Source organism: Stenella coeruleoalba (assembly GCF_951394435.1).
Source record: "Stenella coeruleoalba genome assembly, chromosome: 11".
Taxonomy (NCBI): Eukaryota; Metazoa; Chordata; class Mammalia; order Artiodactyla; family Delphinidae; genus Stenella; species Stenella coeruleoalba.
The window spans coordinates 20966579-20984032 of record NC_137157.1 but is presented as its reverse complement, the minus strand read 5'-3'; the positions used below and the strand labels follow the sequence as shown (position 1 = coordinate 20984032).

The following is a 17454-nucleotide window of genomic DNA, read 5'->3' as shown; positions in this document are numbered from 1 at the left end:
GCTCAGACTAGAGCCATAACAGCAACATGGAGAATTGAGGACAATCTTCTGTCAATCACACAACCCCATCTCAAATAGAGGATGATTTCCGGCAGATGTAGGGGTGTGAGGTTTGGGAGTAGGGCAGTTTTTTGAAGAATGTAAATAATTGCTTATTTGAGTGCTGATTTTGTAGTTGACAGCAAAAAGTCTTCTGGGGTGGCTCATTAGTGGCACAGGTGCAAGAGCAGCTGTTCTAATTAATGTATTAGGAATCCCCATTCTTGATTTCTGTGAAGGATTAGAGAAAAGCTTTGTTATCCACCTGATTACACAAAAAGACGGGACTGAGGAGGGGTAAACCCACAGGAACGTTTTTAGCTGGAGGTAATAAAATACATGACTTCAGGGTTAAGCAAACTGGAGTTTATTTTTCTCATATAAAATGAAGTCAGGAAACAGATGGTTCCTGGGGTTAGTTTATCAGTTCAACAATGTCTAGGATCATCTCGCTGAGATAATTTGGGCCTTTCTTTCATTGTCCCAGAATGGTTACAGGAATTCCAATCATCACGCTCAGGATCAAGGCAAGAAGAAGGAGGAAGGAGCAGGGAGTAAGAAGTTCCGGGAGATCCCCAGCAGACCATCAGTATGAGCAAACCCTGGATGTATGTTTCATTGGCTAGCACGGTGTGTGCAGCCCGCAGCTAGCCACAGAGGAGCTGGGAAATCAGAATTTAGCTGGGCCCCTTGCCATCCTGGACACAATCAGGATTGTATTAGTCAGAGAAAGTAGAGAAAGTACATTGGGAAGTTAACCAACACAGTCTGCTCTCAGAGGCAAGCCTAGGGATGGCTTGGTTCCAATTTTTTCTTCATGGGAAGAATGAGAGGAGTAATAAATGTTATAGTGAATATATTGGAGATCAAAATACATCACAATCAACTTCAAAGAGGCGTCCACAATGTTCTTTCTCTGGAAGCTTACACTATACCGAGAAATACTTGTAAAACTTAGAAGTCATCTTCTTAGTCACGAAGAAATTTTTTTCTTTAACAATGTCATGGTAATATGCTTTGCTTGAAATTGCAGCATGTAGCAAAGAGTCTTATGAAATTGCCTTGATTTCTCTGAAACAACATGTTATAGGTAGGGAAAGGTACATCCTGGAATCTGTTTGAGAGTTCAGTTGTAATTTGCTGAAATTAGTTGTCCCCAAATTCACAATTTAATTTTAAGTTTTAAAAAAGATTCAAACTACCTCAGGAGCTTAAGCAGAATATAAATAGACCTTAGAGTCCTGAAGCATGCAATATAAAATAGGCCACGCCTCAAGAGTTTCTCAGGAAGATGCCCGCAACATGAACTTTTGGACCCTGATTCTGCAAAAATTATCTTCAGAACTAGGTAAAATTGTGAAAGCTGGGCAAGTATCTGGCTGAGCTTTTTCGCATTTGTATGGTATGTAACTACCTTTGTCAGAAATTACAATCTAAGTATGTAGTTTTCATTTCATTTTTATTTTAAATACTCCCTGAAAGTTAATCAATTATATGTTTGTCATGGGTAAATAAATATAGCTATTTGACTTGTAGCATATTTCTGTTACTTATATAATGCTCCTCTTCCCTGATATCTTTGCTCTAATATCTTAAAATCATTTAGCCGTCATATTTTCCCTTTAAAAATTTAGTGATATTTTCAAATTATGTTTTTTATGGAAAACTTGAAAACCATAGAAAAGTAAAAAAGAAAACCTCAATTATTTATGACACATTTATATGCATTTATTTGTTTCAGCCCTGATGACCACATGTGTGGTGTCCAAGATGGGATGTATATGTACAAAGAGATGTGCAGGGCTGGTGTGTGCCTGGAACAAACCAACACTTCCCTAAATATGGACAAATAAAATCATATTACGACTTCAACTGATGCATTTGGTGAGAGCAGTCAGTTTTCAGGCCAGTTTGATAATGGGCAGCAAGAAGAAGCATTTGATCATTTATCACATTGTGAGTAGGCCTGGTACCTTATTAGTTTGAAAATCTATGTAAATACATATTATAACCAGAGAAACTGTGATGTAACAGGACACAGAGACAGAGAATCAGAACTAGAATTTGGGCTTTCTTATCCTTGCACTAATGAGTTCTCTCAGAATGGATGTCCAGGTCACACAAGTAAACTGCAAACTCATGCAGCTAAAAAGCCCCCTTTTTATATTTTCATAGTTTGTGTATATGTACTCGAGAATAGGTTGAGGAGACAGAGCTGCTTTAAAATAATGCCCTTATTTCTTGCTTTGCTATTCTATCTTCCTCCCTCCATCCCTTCCTTCCTTGTAGGTTAGGGGCAAGGAGATTCAGTGCGTGGACTTTGGAATCAGACAGACCTGGATTTGAATCTTGGGCCGCCCCTCACTGGATATGGGACTCTAGGCAGATGGTGTAAACTTTCTCTGCCTCATTTTCTTCACCTATAAAATTGTCTCATAGTATTATTTACTGTGTTTAGGCCCAATTAGGTTTGATTCTACTACTGTAACAAATAACTCCAAAACTTTCAGTGGCCCCCATAACACAAGTTTATTTCTCACTCACCCAAGCAAAGTTTGCTCTGTGTCCGGGTGACTCTCCAGGGCTCAGCATTTCATGTTGCCTCAGTTTCATGGCACCTGCATATTAACATGTTCTTGTATGATCCCCATGGCAACTAAACACTTCAGCCTAGAAGTGGCACATATAATTTCTGCTCACAGTTTTTTGTTTGTTTGTTTTTTACTAATAAACAGTTTCATGGAAATGCCTGACTTCAACAAGCTGGGAAAATGCAATGCTTCTACGTCCCCAGAATGGAAGGAGAACTGGAAATGTCGGTAAGCAGCATTAATATCTACCTCACTCTACTTTCCTTATCACCAAATTTTCAATGTGCTCTTTCTCACACAGAGAATCCACTCACGCTTTTCCAGGGAAACAACCCAGTAGTTCCACCTCTCTCAGAGTCCAGGATGAAGCGTACTTTGGATCCACATTTTGCCTTTCTTGGTCTGGAGCACCATAATGTAAAGTTCGTGAAGTTCCAGTGCTTGGCACAGAGCAAATTCATTATGATTAGTAATCAGAGAGAGTAGGTTAACAACAGCAGCACCAGTAGTATCTTGCCAGTCATGTTATAACATAACATCTCCTTCATTAGGACGTTTTGACAGCTAAGGCACCCATTGTTTTGGCAGTTGAGCATCTAGTCCCCCTTCTTAGGGAATTCGCCCCTTCTCATCTCAATTTATGTGATCGAGGAGGAAGTATTCCTGTCCTACTGCTAAGGGTGGGTATGTGAACAAATCCTAAAGAATCAATTTATTCCATCTTACTGGCCACTAAGATGGGTTCAGAGAGGCATGTGCTACTTTCGTTGGTCAAGGAAGACTCAATCCTTTCCACTGGAAAGGGGAAGAAAACCCACTTTTTCTCTATTAGGGTTGTTGAAAGGATAAGATGAAAGTCTGTACCTACCAAAGGTCATCTTGTGACCAAAGTGAGAAGCTTCCAGGAATGAAGTCAAAAAAGAAGGAATGCCAAGAAGTGATGAAAATGAGATTGAGTTCTGCTAATAGCATTTGAATCCCTGGATTCAGCCATGGTTGGTTGTCTGGAATTTTCAGTAACTTGAACCAATAATTGCCTCTTTTGCTTAGCTCGGTTGATTTGAATTGTGTTACTTGTAGTGGTAGATTGCAAAAATGGCCACAAATTCTTCTCCTCCATGTATTCCTACCCACTTGCTGTACACCTTTGAGGACGCTCCCACACTGACCCTGGGCCTAGTCATGTGATTTGCTTTGGAAAAAAGATGCCCGCAATCATGACATAGAAGAGGTTTGAAAACCATGTGTGCACTACCATGTGTAAAATAGCTAGTGGGAACTGTGGTATGGCACAGAGAGCTCAGCTCCGTGCTCTGTGATGACCTAGATGGGAGTGGGTGGGAAGGAGGCCCAAGAGGGAGGGGATATACGTATACATATAACTGATTCACTTTGTTGTACAGCAGAAATTAACACAACATTGTAAAGTAATTATACTCCAAAAAAAAAAAAATACAATAACCCATGTGTGTAGCAGAGCTTGTCCTCTCTTGGCGCTCTTCAGGCTCCTCATCACTGCTTCCATGTGAATAAGTGCAGGTCACGTCCTTGCTGAATAACAGAGCAGAGAAGAGTTGTCTCAGCCGAGCCATCTTAGATTAGCCAGCCCCAGCCAATCCACTAACTCATCTTAGACACATGAAAAAGCCCAACAGAAATCAGCCAAACTTTTTCCAGACCTGAAAAACTTCCCAGAAGAATCATGAGCCAAGTAAATGATTGCTATTTTAAATTACTAAGATTTGGGGTGGTTTGTTATGCAGCAAAAGCCAACTGATGCATTTTCCAATCAAAGAGTTCTACCTGCTACAACCATGTTACGGTAGTTCTTTTATATCTCTCTACCCATCTTTAGAACATACTAGTTTTGTGATAGCTTAATGAGCATGTAAGTAGGTACTCAACAACTATTCCCTAAATAAGTGCTTGAAATGAATAGGGGAACTAAAGAGACAATGTCGTAGTCCACTGAACTGATTCCAGTGCTGAATATTTTAGGCATCAAGGAAGAAGTCCCAAGAAAATGAGTGTCTACTCGTACACTTATTGACTATTTGCAGCCTCCTTTTGGGAAATGTCTGTTCAAATATTTTGCCACCTCCTCCGCACTTTTTTTTTGGCAGGAGGAATTGTTTGTCTCATTGAGTTGTGAGAATTCTTTCTATATTCTAGATACAAGTCTTCCCTCAGATATAAGGATTGTGAATATTTTCTTTCATTCTTGGGCTTGCCTTTCTCCTTTTCTTAATGGTGTCTCTTGAATAGCAAATTTTATAATTTTGATGAAGTCTAATTTATCAATATTTTAAATGGTTCATGATTTTTGTTTCAACTTAGAAATTTTTACTTAGCTTGAGATCACAAAGATTATCTCCTGTACTTTTTACTGGAAATGTTAATGTCAAATTAAAATTTGTATTTGGTGTGAAATAAAGGTCAGGGTTCTTTCTTTCTATTTTCTCTCTTCTTCCTTTCCTTCCTTCCTTCCTTTCTTCTTCTTCTTCTTTTTTTTTTTATATATATGGGTGCCCAACCATTCCAGCATAATTTGTTGACAAGACCATCCTTTCCTCATTGAATTACCTTGGCATCTTTGTTGAAGGTCAGTTGACCATATAAGTGTGGGGCTATTTCTGGATGCTCTATTCTGTCCCATTGATCTGTATGTCTATGCTTATGCCAATACCACACTGTCTTGATTCTGTAGCTTTAGAATAAGTCTTGAATCAGGTAGTGTAAATCTTCCAAGATGGTTTTTCTCTTTCAAAATTGATTTGGTTCTTCTAGTAGTAGTTCTATAAAAATTTTAGAAATAGCTTTTTAATTTCTTAAAAAAAAAAAAAATCCCTGCTGGGATTTTCACACAGACTACAATGCAACTACAGTTCAATTAGGGGAAAATTGATATCTCAACAACTGAGCCTTCCAATCCACAGAATAATATATCCTACTACTTATTTAGATCCCCTTTACTTTCTTTCAGCAATGTTTTCTAGTTTTAAGAATACAGATTTTGTATAACTTTCATTAAATGTATTCTTAAGTGTTTTTATGCTATTGTAAATGGAAATAGTTGCTGGTATATAGACATAGAATTAACTTGTTCAGTTTTGATTTTGTATTTCTAAAGGAATTTGTATAATTTATTTCAGTTGTCAAATTTACTGGCATGAAGTCATCATAATATTCCCTTATAATCCTTTTAATATCTGTAAGATCTATAGTAATGTCCCTCCTTTCGTTCCTAATGTTGGTAATTTGTTTCTTCTCCCATTTTTTCTTGATCAGTTTAGCTAGATGATTTCAACTGCATTAATCTTATCAAAGAAACAGCTTTTGGCTTTATTGACTTTCTTTACTGCTTTTATGGTTTCTATTTCTTTGGTTTCAATTGTTATCTTTATTATTTCCTCCCGTCTACTTGCTTTGAGTGTAATTTATTCTTCTTTTGTAGTATCTTAAAGTGGAAACTTAGTTTATTGATTTGAGACCTTTCTTATTTTCTAATATAAGCAGGTAAAGCTATAAGTTTCCCTTTACATGCTGATTTAGCTGTACCCTACAAATTTTGATATGATTTTTTTCATTTTTATTCAGTTCAAAATATTTTCTAAGGCCTCTTGTTATTTGTCTTTGATCCAAGAGTTATTTAGAAGTATATGTTTCATTTCCAAGTATTTTGGGATTTTCCAGAAAAAAAAATCACATGATCTTATCAAGAGATGCAGAAAAAGCATTTGATAAAATCCGTCACCTATTCAATCAAAACTCTCAGTAAACTGTGAATACAGGGGAACTTCTTAATAAACTTAATAAAGAATATATACAAAAGGCTTAGAGCTAATGTCACACTAAATGGTGAGAAATTCAAAGCTTTTACATTAAAATCAGATACAAGGAAAGGATGTTCCCTCTCACCATTCCTTTTCAGCAACATACTGAAAGTTTTAGCTAATGCAGTAAGAGAAGAAAAGGAAACAAAATGTATACAGATTGTGAAGGAAGAAATAAAACTCTCTTTGTTCACAGATGACATGATCATCTATGTAGAAAACTCAAAAGAATCAACAAGAACAACAACAACAAAGCACTCCTGGAATTAATAAGTGATTATAGCAAGGTTGCAAGGTATAAGGTTAGCATACAAAAATCAGTTGCTTTCCTATATATCACCAATGAACATGTAGAATTTGAAATTAGAAACATAATACCATTTACATCAGCACGCCCCAAAGTAAATTACTTAGGTATAAATTTAGCAAAATATGTACAAGAACGGTATGAGGAAAAGTATAAGACTCTGACGAACAAAACCAAAGAAGAAATAAATAAATGGAGAGATGTTCCATGCTGGTAGATAGCAAGACTCAATATTGTCAATATGTCAGTTTTCCCCAATTTGATCTATAGCTTCAATGCAATCCCAATCCCAGAAAGTTATTTTGTGGATATTGACAAACTAATTCTAAAGTTTATCTGAAGAGACAAAAGACCCAGAAGAGTTAATACAATATTAAAGGAGAAGAACAAAGTTGGAGAACTGACGCAACCTATTTCAAGACTTACTGTAAAGCTATAATAGTCAAGACAGTGTGATACTGGTGAAAGAATAGATAAAGATATCAATGTAACAGAACAGAGAGCCCAGAAATAGGCCCACATAAATACAGCGAACTGAGTTTTTACAAAAGAGCAAAGGCAGTATAATAGAGCAAAGAAAGTCCCTTAAACAAATGGTGCTGGAAAAACTGGGCATACATATGCAAAAAAAAAAAAAAATCTAGACACAGACTTTACACCCTTCACAAAAATTAACTCAAACTGGATCACACAGCTAAATGTAAAATGCAAAACTATAAACCTTCTAGAATGTGACATAAGAGAAAACCTAGATAACATTGGGTATGCTGGTGGCTTTTTAGATACAACACCGAAGGTATGATTGGTGAAGGAAATAACTGATAAGCTGGACTTCATTAAAATTAAAAAACTTCTGCTCTGTGAAAGACAATGTCAAGAGAATGGGAAGACAAACCACAAATGGGGAGAGAATACCTGCAAAAGACACATTGATAAAGGGCTGTTATCCAAAATTTACAAAGAACACTTAAGATTCAATAATAAGAAAACAAACAACCCAATTAAAGAATAGGCCAAAGGCCTTAACAAACCCTCACCAAAGAAGATAAACAGATACAAATACGCATATGAAAAGATGCTCCATATCATATGTCATCGGGGAAATGTTAATTAAAACAAAATGAGATACTACTACATAACTATTAGAATGGACAGAATCCAGAACACTGACAACACAAAATGCTGGCAAGCGTGTGGAGCATCAGGAACTCTCATTCATTGCTCCGGGGAGTGCAAAATGGTACAGCCGCTCTGACAGACAATTCGGCAGTTTCCTACAAAACTGAACATCCTCTTCCCATACAATCCAGCAGTTTTGCTCTTTGGTGTTTCAATTCCAAAGTAGTTGAAAACTTAGGTCCACACAAAAACCTGCACATGGATGTTTATAGCATCTTTATTCATAATTGCCACAACTTGGAAGCAATCAAGACGTCCTTCAGTAGGTGAATGGATAAATAAACTTTAATATATCTAGACAATGGAATATTATTCAGCACTAAAAATAAAGGAGCTATCAAAAGACATGGAGGAGATTTAAATGCATATTACTAAGTGAAAGAAGCCAACCTGAAAAGGTTACATACTGTATGAGTCCAACTATAAAATATTCTAGAAAAGGCAAAACTATGGAGACAATACAAAGATCAGTGGTTGCCAAGGGTTGGATTGGGGAGGCATGAATAGACAGAGCACAGAGGATTTTTAGGGCAGCGAAAATATTCTGTATGATACTATAATGGTAGATACTTGTCGTTATATATTTGTCCAAACTCAGAATGTACAGTATCAAGAGTGGACCCTAATGTAAACTATGGATTTTGAGTGATTATGATGTGTCAATGTAGGTTCATCAGTTGTAACAACTATACCACTTTGTGACGGATGTTGATCACGTGGTGGGTGCGTGAGTCAGGGCCGGGGGTATATGGGAAATCTCTAATACCTTCCCCTCAATTTTGCTGTGACCCTAAAACTGCTCTAAGAAAAGTCTTATTTTTTTGAAATTCTTTCTTCAATTTTTTTTTTTTTTTTTTGGTGGATGCCCCAAAAGGCCAAAAGCAAAATGGGTAGAAAATATCTCATTCCAAAATAAGATGTTACACTCCTCACAGAACTTACAGATGAGGTGGTCAGACATGGGTTTCGCAACTCCCAGCACACACCTACCTTAGGGGTATATTGTTGAAAATGAGAAGGGTGAACTACCAGACTCCCGGGGGCTGAGAGAATCACAAGCAGCCAGCAGAGGAGATGCACTGCCTGCGTCACGGACGTTCAGATGGATGTTCTCTGAGGAACCTACAAAAGTGCCCCATGAGAGAGGAAGATCTATCCTGACAGGAAAGACTAAATTCTCTGTGATCCAGTGTTCACTCTTTGGGCTTTAGATTGTTTGACCAAATGGAGAAAACTCAGTTCAAGTCAGTGAATGGAGGATTGGTGATTTCTTTCATTAACGTGATCTTTTCCCTTTAGGACTTTGCTGCCACTGGTTTTTAAATCTTCTCTGGATTTTGTTTGCCTTTTATTTCTTAGTCTGCTTTTCTGCAGTGGAGGCAAATATTTTCCTCCCTAATGATCGTATTCTTCTCGCATGAAATTTATTCTCGGTAGGCAGCTAATAAAAATCCATTCAGCATTTCTCTTTGTTACCATTAATTAATTTATTTTGGATTGTTTGGTTGATGTTATTTTAAAATCCCTTGGCACTTACCACCCCATATATGTTCCATTAAACAGATATTTAAAATCTCTTATTAAGAAGTGTTCATAAATAGAGGATGTACATGTCTCTCCTAAATATCAGTTGTTATATATATGCTGATTATCCCATTATGTTTGCTTTCACCTCTCTCAGTAGGGAATTAGAAACTAAAATGTGTTTGGGCTGAAAAGGACTGGTGCTCTGTGGAGTGATTAGAAAGTTCAGTGGTTTGGATGTCTAGGGTGGGAAGGTGGGAAGCAGAACTGATGTTCAGCCAGGACACACTGGTCCCAGTCTTAAAGTCCTGAAATCCTCCATTCTTGTTATAACAAACAGGCACTGCCCCAAGACCCACATTGCCTGGCACCTTGTTTCCCCGGGACTTCCCCACAACCCAGCGGCTAAAGGGTTAAGCCTGGCACACCCGGGGTCCCTGTTTAGGGGTGCGTGTGCGGTATTGGCTGTTCAATATTATGAACATCATTAACCCTTATGAAAGGGATTACTACTTGGTTGGCATTCCTAAGAGAATCCCGGAAAACTGCTTATAATAAATAATAGGGGTTAACCTCTGTTGAGAACTGTTCTAAAGGCTTTATACCTATTAACTTGTTCGACACCCTCAACAACCCTATGCTGTAGCTATTATTATTGCCCCATTTTGCAGATGAGGAACTGAGGCCCAGGTCATACAATGAATACGTGGTGCAGTTTGGAATTTGAATTCAGGCTGACCCCAGAACCAGTGCTCTTTTCTAAGTCTCCTCTTGGATCTGACCTTCCATGATTCTCTGAGCAATACACATTTATTTGCCCATTGACCGTGGGCAAAATAAAGAAAAATAAGACATAATCCAGTCTTTTGCATAGTTTATCATCTAGTGAATTTGGTCAAGCTCCTCTTCTCCTGTTCTGGACAACACAAGTCCCACACAAATTCCTTTCCATGTCAGAGAAACTATTTAATGAACAAACTCCAGAGGAAATAGTTTTTACATAAGACTCTTGTTTAATGGTGTTCATTGCAGATTAGAAAGGTGATACTTTCATATGTTGCTTTCTAGGAGATGGGAAATAGTTTTTTTTTTTTTTTTTTTTTTGGCTGTGTTGGGTCTTCGTTGCTGCACGCGGGCTTTCTCTAGTTGCGGCGAGCGGGGGCTGCTCTTCATTGCGGTGCACGGGCTTCTCATTGCAGTGGCTTCTCTTGTTGTGGAGCACGGGCTCTAGGCGCACGGGCTTCAGTAGTTGTGGTGCATGGGCTTAGTTGCTCCGCAGCATGTGGGATCTTCCCGGACCAGGACTTGAACCCATGTCCCCTGCATTGGCAGGTGGATTCTTAACCACTGCGCCACCAGGGAAGTCCCAAATAGGAAATAGTTTTTTAATATAGAAATTTTTGCTTTTCACATTGAGATGGAAGTTATGGTAATTTTTTCACCAATATGAATTCAGAATAATTCAAATCCAAATGAATCTGAATATAAAACATTTTCACCCGTACAGTCATTGCAACACTCATAGTTTCAGGATGAGACACACACGTCTGTTTTCAGAAAGGAGTCATACGGCATTTGTATAACAAAATAAAGCATATTTCAGGTAAATATTATTGGATCCTCTAATAAATTTTCCTTGGTATAAATGCATAGGATTTAATAACAAGATTAACATCCCCCCAAAGCAAATTCTATTTTATGCTAAATTCAGTTAAGTTGGCTGGAGAATGATTAGTGAAATATGTTATAAAAGGCATTCATACAAGGAAGGAATGCATGAAGCAGTCTCTAAACACATTTAACTGTGAGGGGCTAACTGCTTTGTATAATTTGAATGCATTTAATTTTGGAATTTTGAAAAACAAAAGTTGTCATTTCATTTTATCTACATTTATTTTTTGCAGGTGTAGCAAATTATAGCAGAGCTCCAAGGGAGCCCTTATTGTTATAGAAACGGATCTGTTATGTAGCTATAATGCTCCATTGTTGAAATTAGTTATTTTAAAACCTTCAGTTTGTTAAATCTTTAATAATGGATCACATTCTAAGTCAAGCTGATGGTGGTCATATGAAAACTAAATTAGTTTTCAGCTGCAGCAGTTTTAAAGAATGAGTATTTGCAGAGTAGTTACTAAACTAAAAACTTAAAATAAGTTATTAAAAATGTTAATCACCAAAACAATGTTAATCACAGAGAGGTGGCCACTTCCAGTGTCAAATGCAATATAATCACGTTCAGAGCAGTTAATAATACCTCAAATAGTTCAGGTTCAGAGCGTGCTGAAAAGTGAAGGACTAGTTTTCCTCAGTCTATCATCTGAAAAAGGCATTTTCCTGGAAAGATTTAGAATACAGCTTTCATCAAGGTTGTGACAGTTCATGTTTTACTCCTGAAGACATGGTGAATGAATAAAACATAAGAAAATCTGAATGACAAGCTTGTCTTTAAGAAATTTTACCGACAACAACACAAATCCTGGACCTCATCTTTCAAATGTCGTTTCCTCGGTGAAGTCATCTGTGAACACTGCGAAGAAAGACCCCTCTCGCTCCTTGCAAGGTGTCTTTACCACCCCGTGCTTCATCACAGTATCATAACTTTTTTTGGCCTGTTCTTCTCAAGAATGAGCCAGGGTGAGGCTACCCCTCCTGCTGCAGACCAGGAGACAGGGATGCTGCTTCAAGACCTCAGCCCCGCCTGACAGCGCAGGGCCTGAGCACAAGGGAAGGCTCTTGGCAAACCTGACAATGAAAGAATGAGGTGTATTTGTCCATGGATTCCCCAACCAAACGGCCCAGGATTCTCAAGGACTTGGAGTGGTATTATATGGACAGAAGTTCAGGTGGCCTGAAGAGAGGTTAATTAATTAGACACTACTTTTAAGTTCCTGCTGATTAGAAAGAGCTGTCAAGAAGAAGTAAAGTGCAATTTGTAACACATTTTGATCGTCCTTCCTCATGACCCTACCTGAGCTAAAATGTGGAGGCAGAGGGAGAAGAAAGACCGGCACCTGGATTGCAGAAGACAACTTGCAGATGGACTTGGGTCTCAGCGGAGGCATGAAGGGGAAGCAAGGGAGCAGCTCCAGGCTCAGGCCCCAGGGCTGGCACAGGACTGGGCACCAGAGGTGGGACAGGCTGACAAGAGCACCCAGCCCAGAGTGTTGAGGAGTTGGATCCCTGCCACCCGGGCCCTGCCACTGTCCTGTGAGGTGGGCACAGCGCTAACTAGCAACGGTGACCGCCACTTTAGAGATGGGGAAAATGAAGGGTCACACAGGGCATCTTGACTAAGGGTCACCTGCTGGTAGTTGGCTGACCCAGCAGGAATAAACTGTCAGATCACGCGATCTCACTACCCAGGGCGGCCTCGCCCTTCTCCCGGCCTGACTCCACCGACCACAAAGTGACATTTCATCCTAGAGCTTCGCCCATCGGTCCCCCGCTGCCGCCTCGCTGCCCTCCCAGAAGAGCCGGAGCGCGGGAAGGGAAGGGGAGGAGAGGGGACGGGAGGGGAGGAAGGTTGCAAGTGCGAAAACCTGACACCTGGGATAGGCCGGCGAGCACCACGGACAGTGGCGGTGGCGAGAGGGGCGCTCGGAAACCTTGCTAAAGAAACGCCCTGTTTTGCCTGAGCCAGATTTCTCTGCCCTTCCTGTGCCTCCACCAGGGTGGGCACAGCCCACACGCGGTTAAATAGCCTTGACAGCATCGCCCCGCAATTCGTTGGGCACTGGAGTTTTCCAAGGCCGAGATACCCCGGTGACCAGGACAGTCAGCCCCGCGCCAGGAAGCCCCGAGGGCCCTCACCGTGTCTTCGCGACTCTGCACTCGGGACTTGCAAAGCCTCGGGTGCGCCTGAACCCGAGGGGGCGTTAGGCGGCCTCCCCTTTTCTCTTGTCCCCATCCCCATGGATACTACTGGCTTCTTGGATCCCTTTCTCGTTCCCCATTTTCCAGACCCTGATTCAAAACAAAGGACTCTCACAATAGGATGGGTAGGCTTCCAGCGGGGGCGAGCAAGGGGCTCGGACATTCAGTCATTTCGACAAATAATGTTTGAGTTCGTGCCCTGATCGAGGCGCAGGGCAGTCAGAGGGGAATAGGACACTGATCACAGCCTCGTGGGGAGAGAGACGCACGAATAAAGGTGACAGGATGCTGCTGCTGCTGGGACAGGTATGAACCGTTGGGGTCAGAACTCGGTACTTAGCGGTCAAGGACGTCATTAATAAAAGTCCTCAAGGCAAAACTGCCACTCGCCCCTGGGCTTCGGAGGCAAAGTCTTCTCGAGACTGCCGCCTGGGCTGGGAACCGCACCCTATAGTCACAGGCGGCCGGACCCAGCCCCCCATCCCCAGGCACGCTCTCCAGGGGAACTTCCCTAGCAAGGGAGCTGAAGGCTCGAGGTCCCGGAAACCGTGGCGCGCTCTGGACTTCCCGATCCCGCGTCTGCCCGCGTCACCCCTCTCGCCCCCACCCCGAGGGCCACCCGGCTTGGCGTGGACTCAGCCGGGGTCCCGCCCGCCGCCGGCTGGCTGGGGCCGCAGCCGCCTCGCGCTTCCGCCCGGCCCCTCCCACCGCCTGTTTCGCCCCTCCTCTCTCCGGGTCGCGCGTCCTCCGGCGCAGGTTCAATCCCCGCCGGGACCTGGAGCGCCGCGGCCCGTTTGCGCCCTTGCTCCCCGCGCCCTGGCAGCGAGACCCGGCCCCGGGTGTCTGCGCGCCGCCGGAACCTCTCCGGGGCGGCCGCGGCGGGCTGACTGGGCGTGCTCGGGAGCTGGGAGGCCGGGCGCCGCGGGAGCCGAGCGCATGCCTTCGCGGGGCGGGACGCCCGCCGTCCAGGGGCGCCACGCGCAGGCGGCCGCTGTCGCCGACGCCCTGGCCAGCCTGGGCAGGACGCGGGCCAGGATGGCCTCCCTCACGGCATACGGTAACGGCGGGCGGTCGCGGGCTCTCGGGGCTCCTGGGGCGGGCAGACCCGGGAGCCGTCTGATCACCCTGGGAAACTTCGGGGCTCGGCTCCCGGGAGGGTCTGGAAGGGAGGGAGCCCGGCTGCAGCGCGCGCTGGCCTGCGGCTGGGGGACCGATGCCCTGTGCAATTGGAGGATGCCCGGAACCTGGGAAGGGGGGGTTTGTAGAAAGAGTCGGTGGAGTAAAATCGCCTAAAATTTAGGTGTTTTCGAGCTTCGGCACTCCAGTAAAATTCCGTTCGCTTCAGACCACCGAGGGGAAGGTATACGTGTGTTGAGTCCTTTCCTAGCGGTGTGAGGCTTGGAGTTAGAACTGCGTTCAGTCCTTGCCTGTCTTGTCCCTGACTGACCTTGGGCAAGTTATTTAAACTTTTCTGTTCTTGCATATCTCCATCTGTAAATCAGAGATGAGAACATCTCTCTGACAGATGCTATGGGGTTAAATTATATGCACCAAAATATGTTTTTAATACAAAAATAATCAGCTTGGAAATAAAAGTTGCATGGAAATAGAAGACATTCCTTTCCCCCCTTTTTTGTTAAAGAAATATATTTTTTAATCATTATTTTTAAGGCATTGTACAGTTCTGAAGGAAAATGAAATCACAGTGTGAAGGTTTCATACTCAGCTAGAAATCCCAGGCACTTGGGAAGCCAACAAGCCTTTTTTTATCAACATTTCTGCTTGCGTGGAAAAAAGCAATTCTCTTTAGTCCTTTATCAGAGATGCTGCCGAGACTGGGTTATAGGAGGCGGAAACTCAAGTAAGACCTCCCTCCCTTACCCTGGCTTGCAAGCAGTTGCTGTGATAACATCTAGTTTTGGCGTTTTAAACGCGGAGGTACTGAGCAATTGTTGGGGAATGTTCTGCGGGGACATCTCTGAGCCAGGGCTTGGTGGGAGGGAAATTGCTGCCCTTTGGCATGGAGGCTTCATTCTCCAGACCAGTGATGTCCCCTGCTCATTTTCCCAAGGTTAAAGGGGTCAGTCTCTATTTCTTGGGATTTAAACTGTGTAAAATGATCACTCAGGTGGCTCTGAGGGTTTGCAGTTGATGCTTGGGAACCTAACAAATTGTGAGCAGATTACAAATTGCATACTAGTGGCCTATTTTTTTTTTTTTTTTAACTCGGGGCATTTTCTGCTGGGATTTGGGTTGTTGCCCCTGCTGCACATTTAATACAAAACGTTGTCATTCGTGGGTTACCATTTGGGGCTAATTCAACATCCTGACGGTTTTTTAGTCATATTCATTGGCAGAAACCTATTTTTACACCTTTTTCTATCAGGGGGATCTAACTTCTGGTTTTTACATGATGTTAGGTTTCACATGCCTTCCTGTGGATACCGTCATTAAGAGGTTTACGTACTAATCAGTTCCATAAATTTCTAGACGCTTTAAAAGCTTAATTGGGCACCCAGGTGGAGAAAATGAAGTCAGAAGAAGTGAATTGTTTTGGAAAAGCAAGTATATTTCAGTAATTAAAGGAAAAAAGGTGGCAGATCATTTTTTTTGGCAACTAAGAATTAACATGGGTTTCTCTTTAGAACCTTAAAGGGAACTGAGACAGATTTAAGTAAATATCTCAATTAGAATTTGTGCTATTTTAAATCTATTTTGACACACTCTTCTCCCTCCCCCATCCCTAAAGTGGTGAATACACTTGGCCGCTAAATGCACATTAGTTTCTTGGTCTGTAGCGGTGTGACCCAAGACACGACAAGGTAAATGAGTCCATCAGGGTTTTCAACCTGGTGAAAACAAAACCAAGCACATTCAATATATTCCTCATCCACTGGATGCTGAGATTATTTTCTGTTGAGAGTTTGGTCCAGCTCTGGAACCTTCATCTCTCTGAAAATCTAACTGCTTTAAAAAAAGTCCCCTTTCAATTCTGTTGGATTTGGGTTTAGATATCATGATGGGGGATGATCTAGGTTTCTTGCCTGGAATTTAGAGGGTTCAATTTTTATATTCATTTGACTGATTTAATGAATGCCTCAGTCCTGTCTTTAGCACAGGGGCTGCCAAGAGAATGAACAGTTACAGTGTAGACCGTGTGTTTTAGGTTCCTAAGAAGAGAGAGAAATTTGGCTTATGTATGCATTTCATTAGCAGCAGCCTCCGGTTAAACCTCATTAGCTTCCCATCCAAATATGCATTTTTTGATCCTATGTTGGAACTTGTTTTTTCTGTATTTTGGCATGAACTTTTACTTTCGGGCAACCATCTAGACATGTATCCTCTGGAAATGTGGAATGAGATTAGGATAATCGATAACTGTGATATGTCCTCTAATAAATATATGTTCAATGGATGATGCACTTTTAAAAAATTCTGGATTTTAAATGTCTCAGCCTTTCATACTCACTATTCATCTTTCTTTCCTTGTCCTTTACATGGTTTAGGTTCTTAAACGCTTTTAGCTCATTATGTAACCACGTGCATGAGACCAAGGAGGGTGACAAGAGAGAAGGGACCGGGACTTGATTCATTCTTGGCCGTGCAAAAGAAGGCACAGGGGGCTGTGTCCCAGGCTGCACCAGGAAGGGACTTGTGGTTGGACCTGCCGGCCTGGCATCGAGCTGTCAGCGTGGGGTCTGAGGAGCTTATGGGGCACAGTGGGGGCTCCTTCAGATAAGGAAGTCCTCTCTGAGGAAATATTTGAGGGAAGGGCTAAATGAAGGAGAGGAACAAGCCATGTCATTATGAGGGGAAAGCGCATTCCTGGCAAAGAGAACAGTAAGTACAAAGGCCCTGGGACAGGAATGAGCTTGCCACGTTCAAGGCTAGCTGGAAGGTCAGTGTGGCGAGAGCAGAGAGAGCAAGTAGAAGACGAAGGAGATGCAGTCAGAGCCAGTTTTGTTGTTGTAACTATTGTCGCCTCATTTCCCTCCTGCCTCTTAAAAGGCTTCTTCTTTGTGGACTCCTGCAACTGTTTATGTTGGTGTTTGCCTGCGTTCTGTCCTTGGCTTTATAATCTCACTCTCAAACATTTGGATGACATTGA

General features: G+C 41.9%; 1 protein-coding gene across 1 annotated transcript in view; it reads left to right on the top strand.

The window, feature by feature from the left end:
• The window catches only part of ANO4 (anoctamin 4), a 482060-nt gene that overhangs the window by 9702 nt on the left and 454904 nt on the right, over window positions 1–17454 (top strand). The window contains exons 4-5 of the mRNA XM_079935996.1: window positions 527–1995; window positions 2775–2858. Of these exons, the coding sequence (XP_079792122.1) occupies window positions 2816–2858 (43 nt within the window). The 5' untranslated portion in view covers window positions 527–1995; window positions 2775–2815. The remainder of the gene's footprint in view (window positions 1–526; window positions 1996–2774; window positions 2859–17454) is intronic.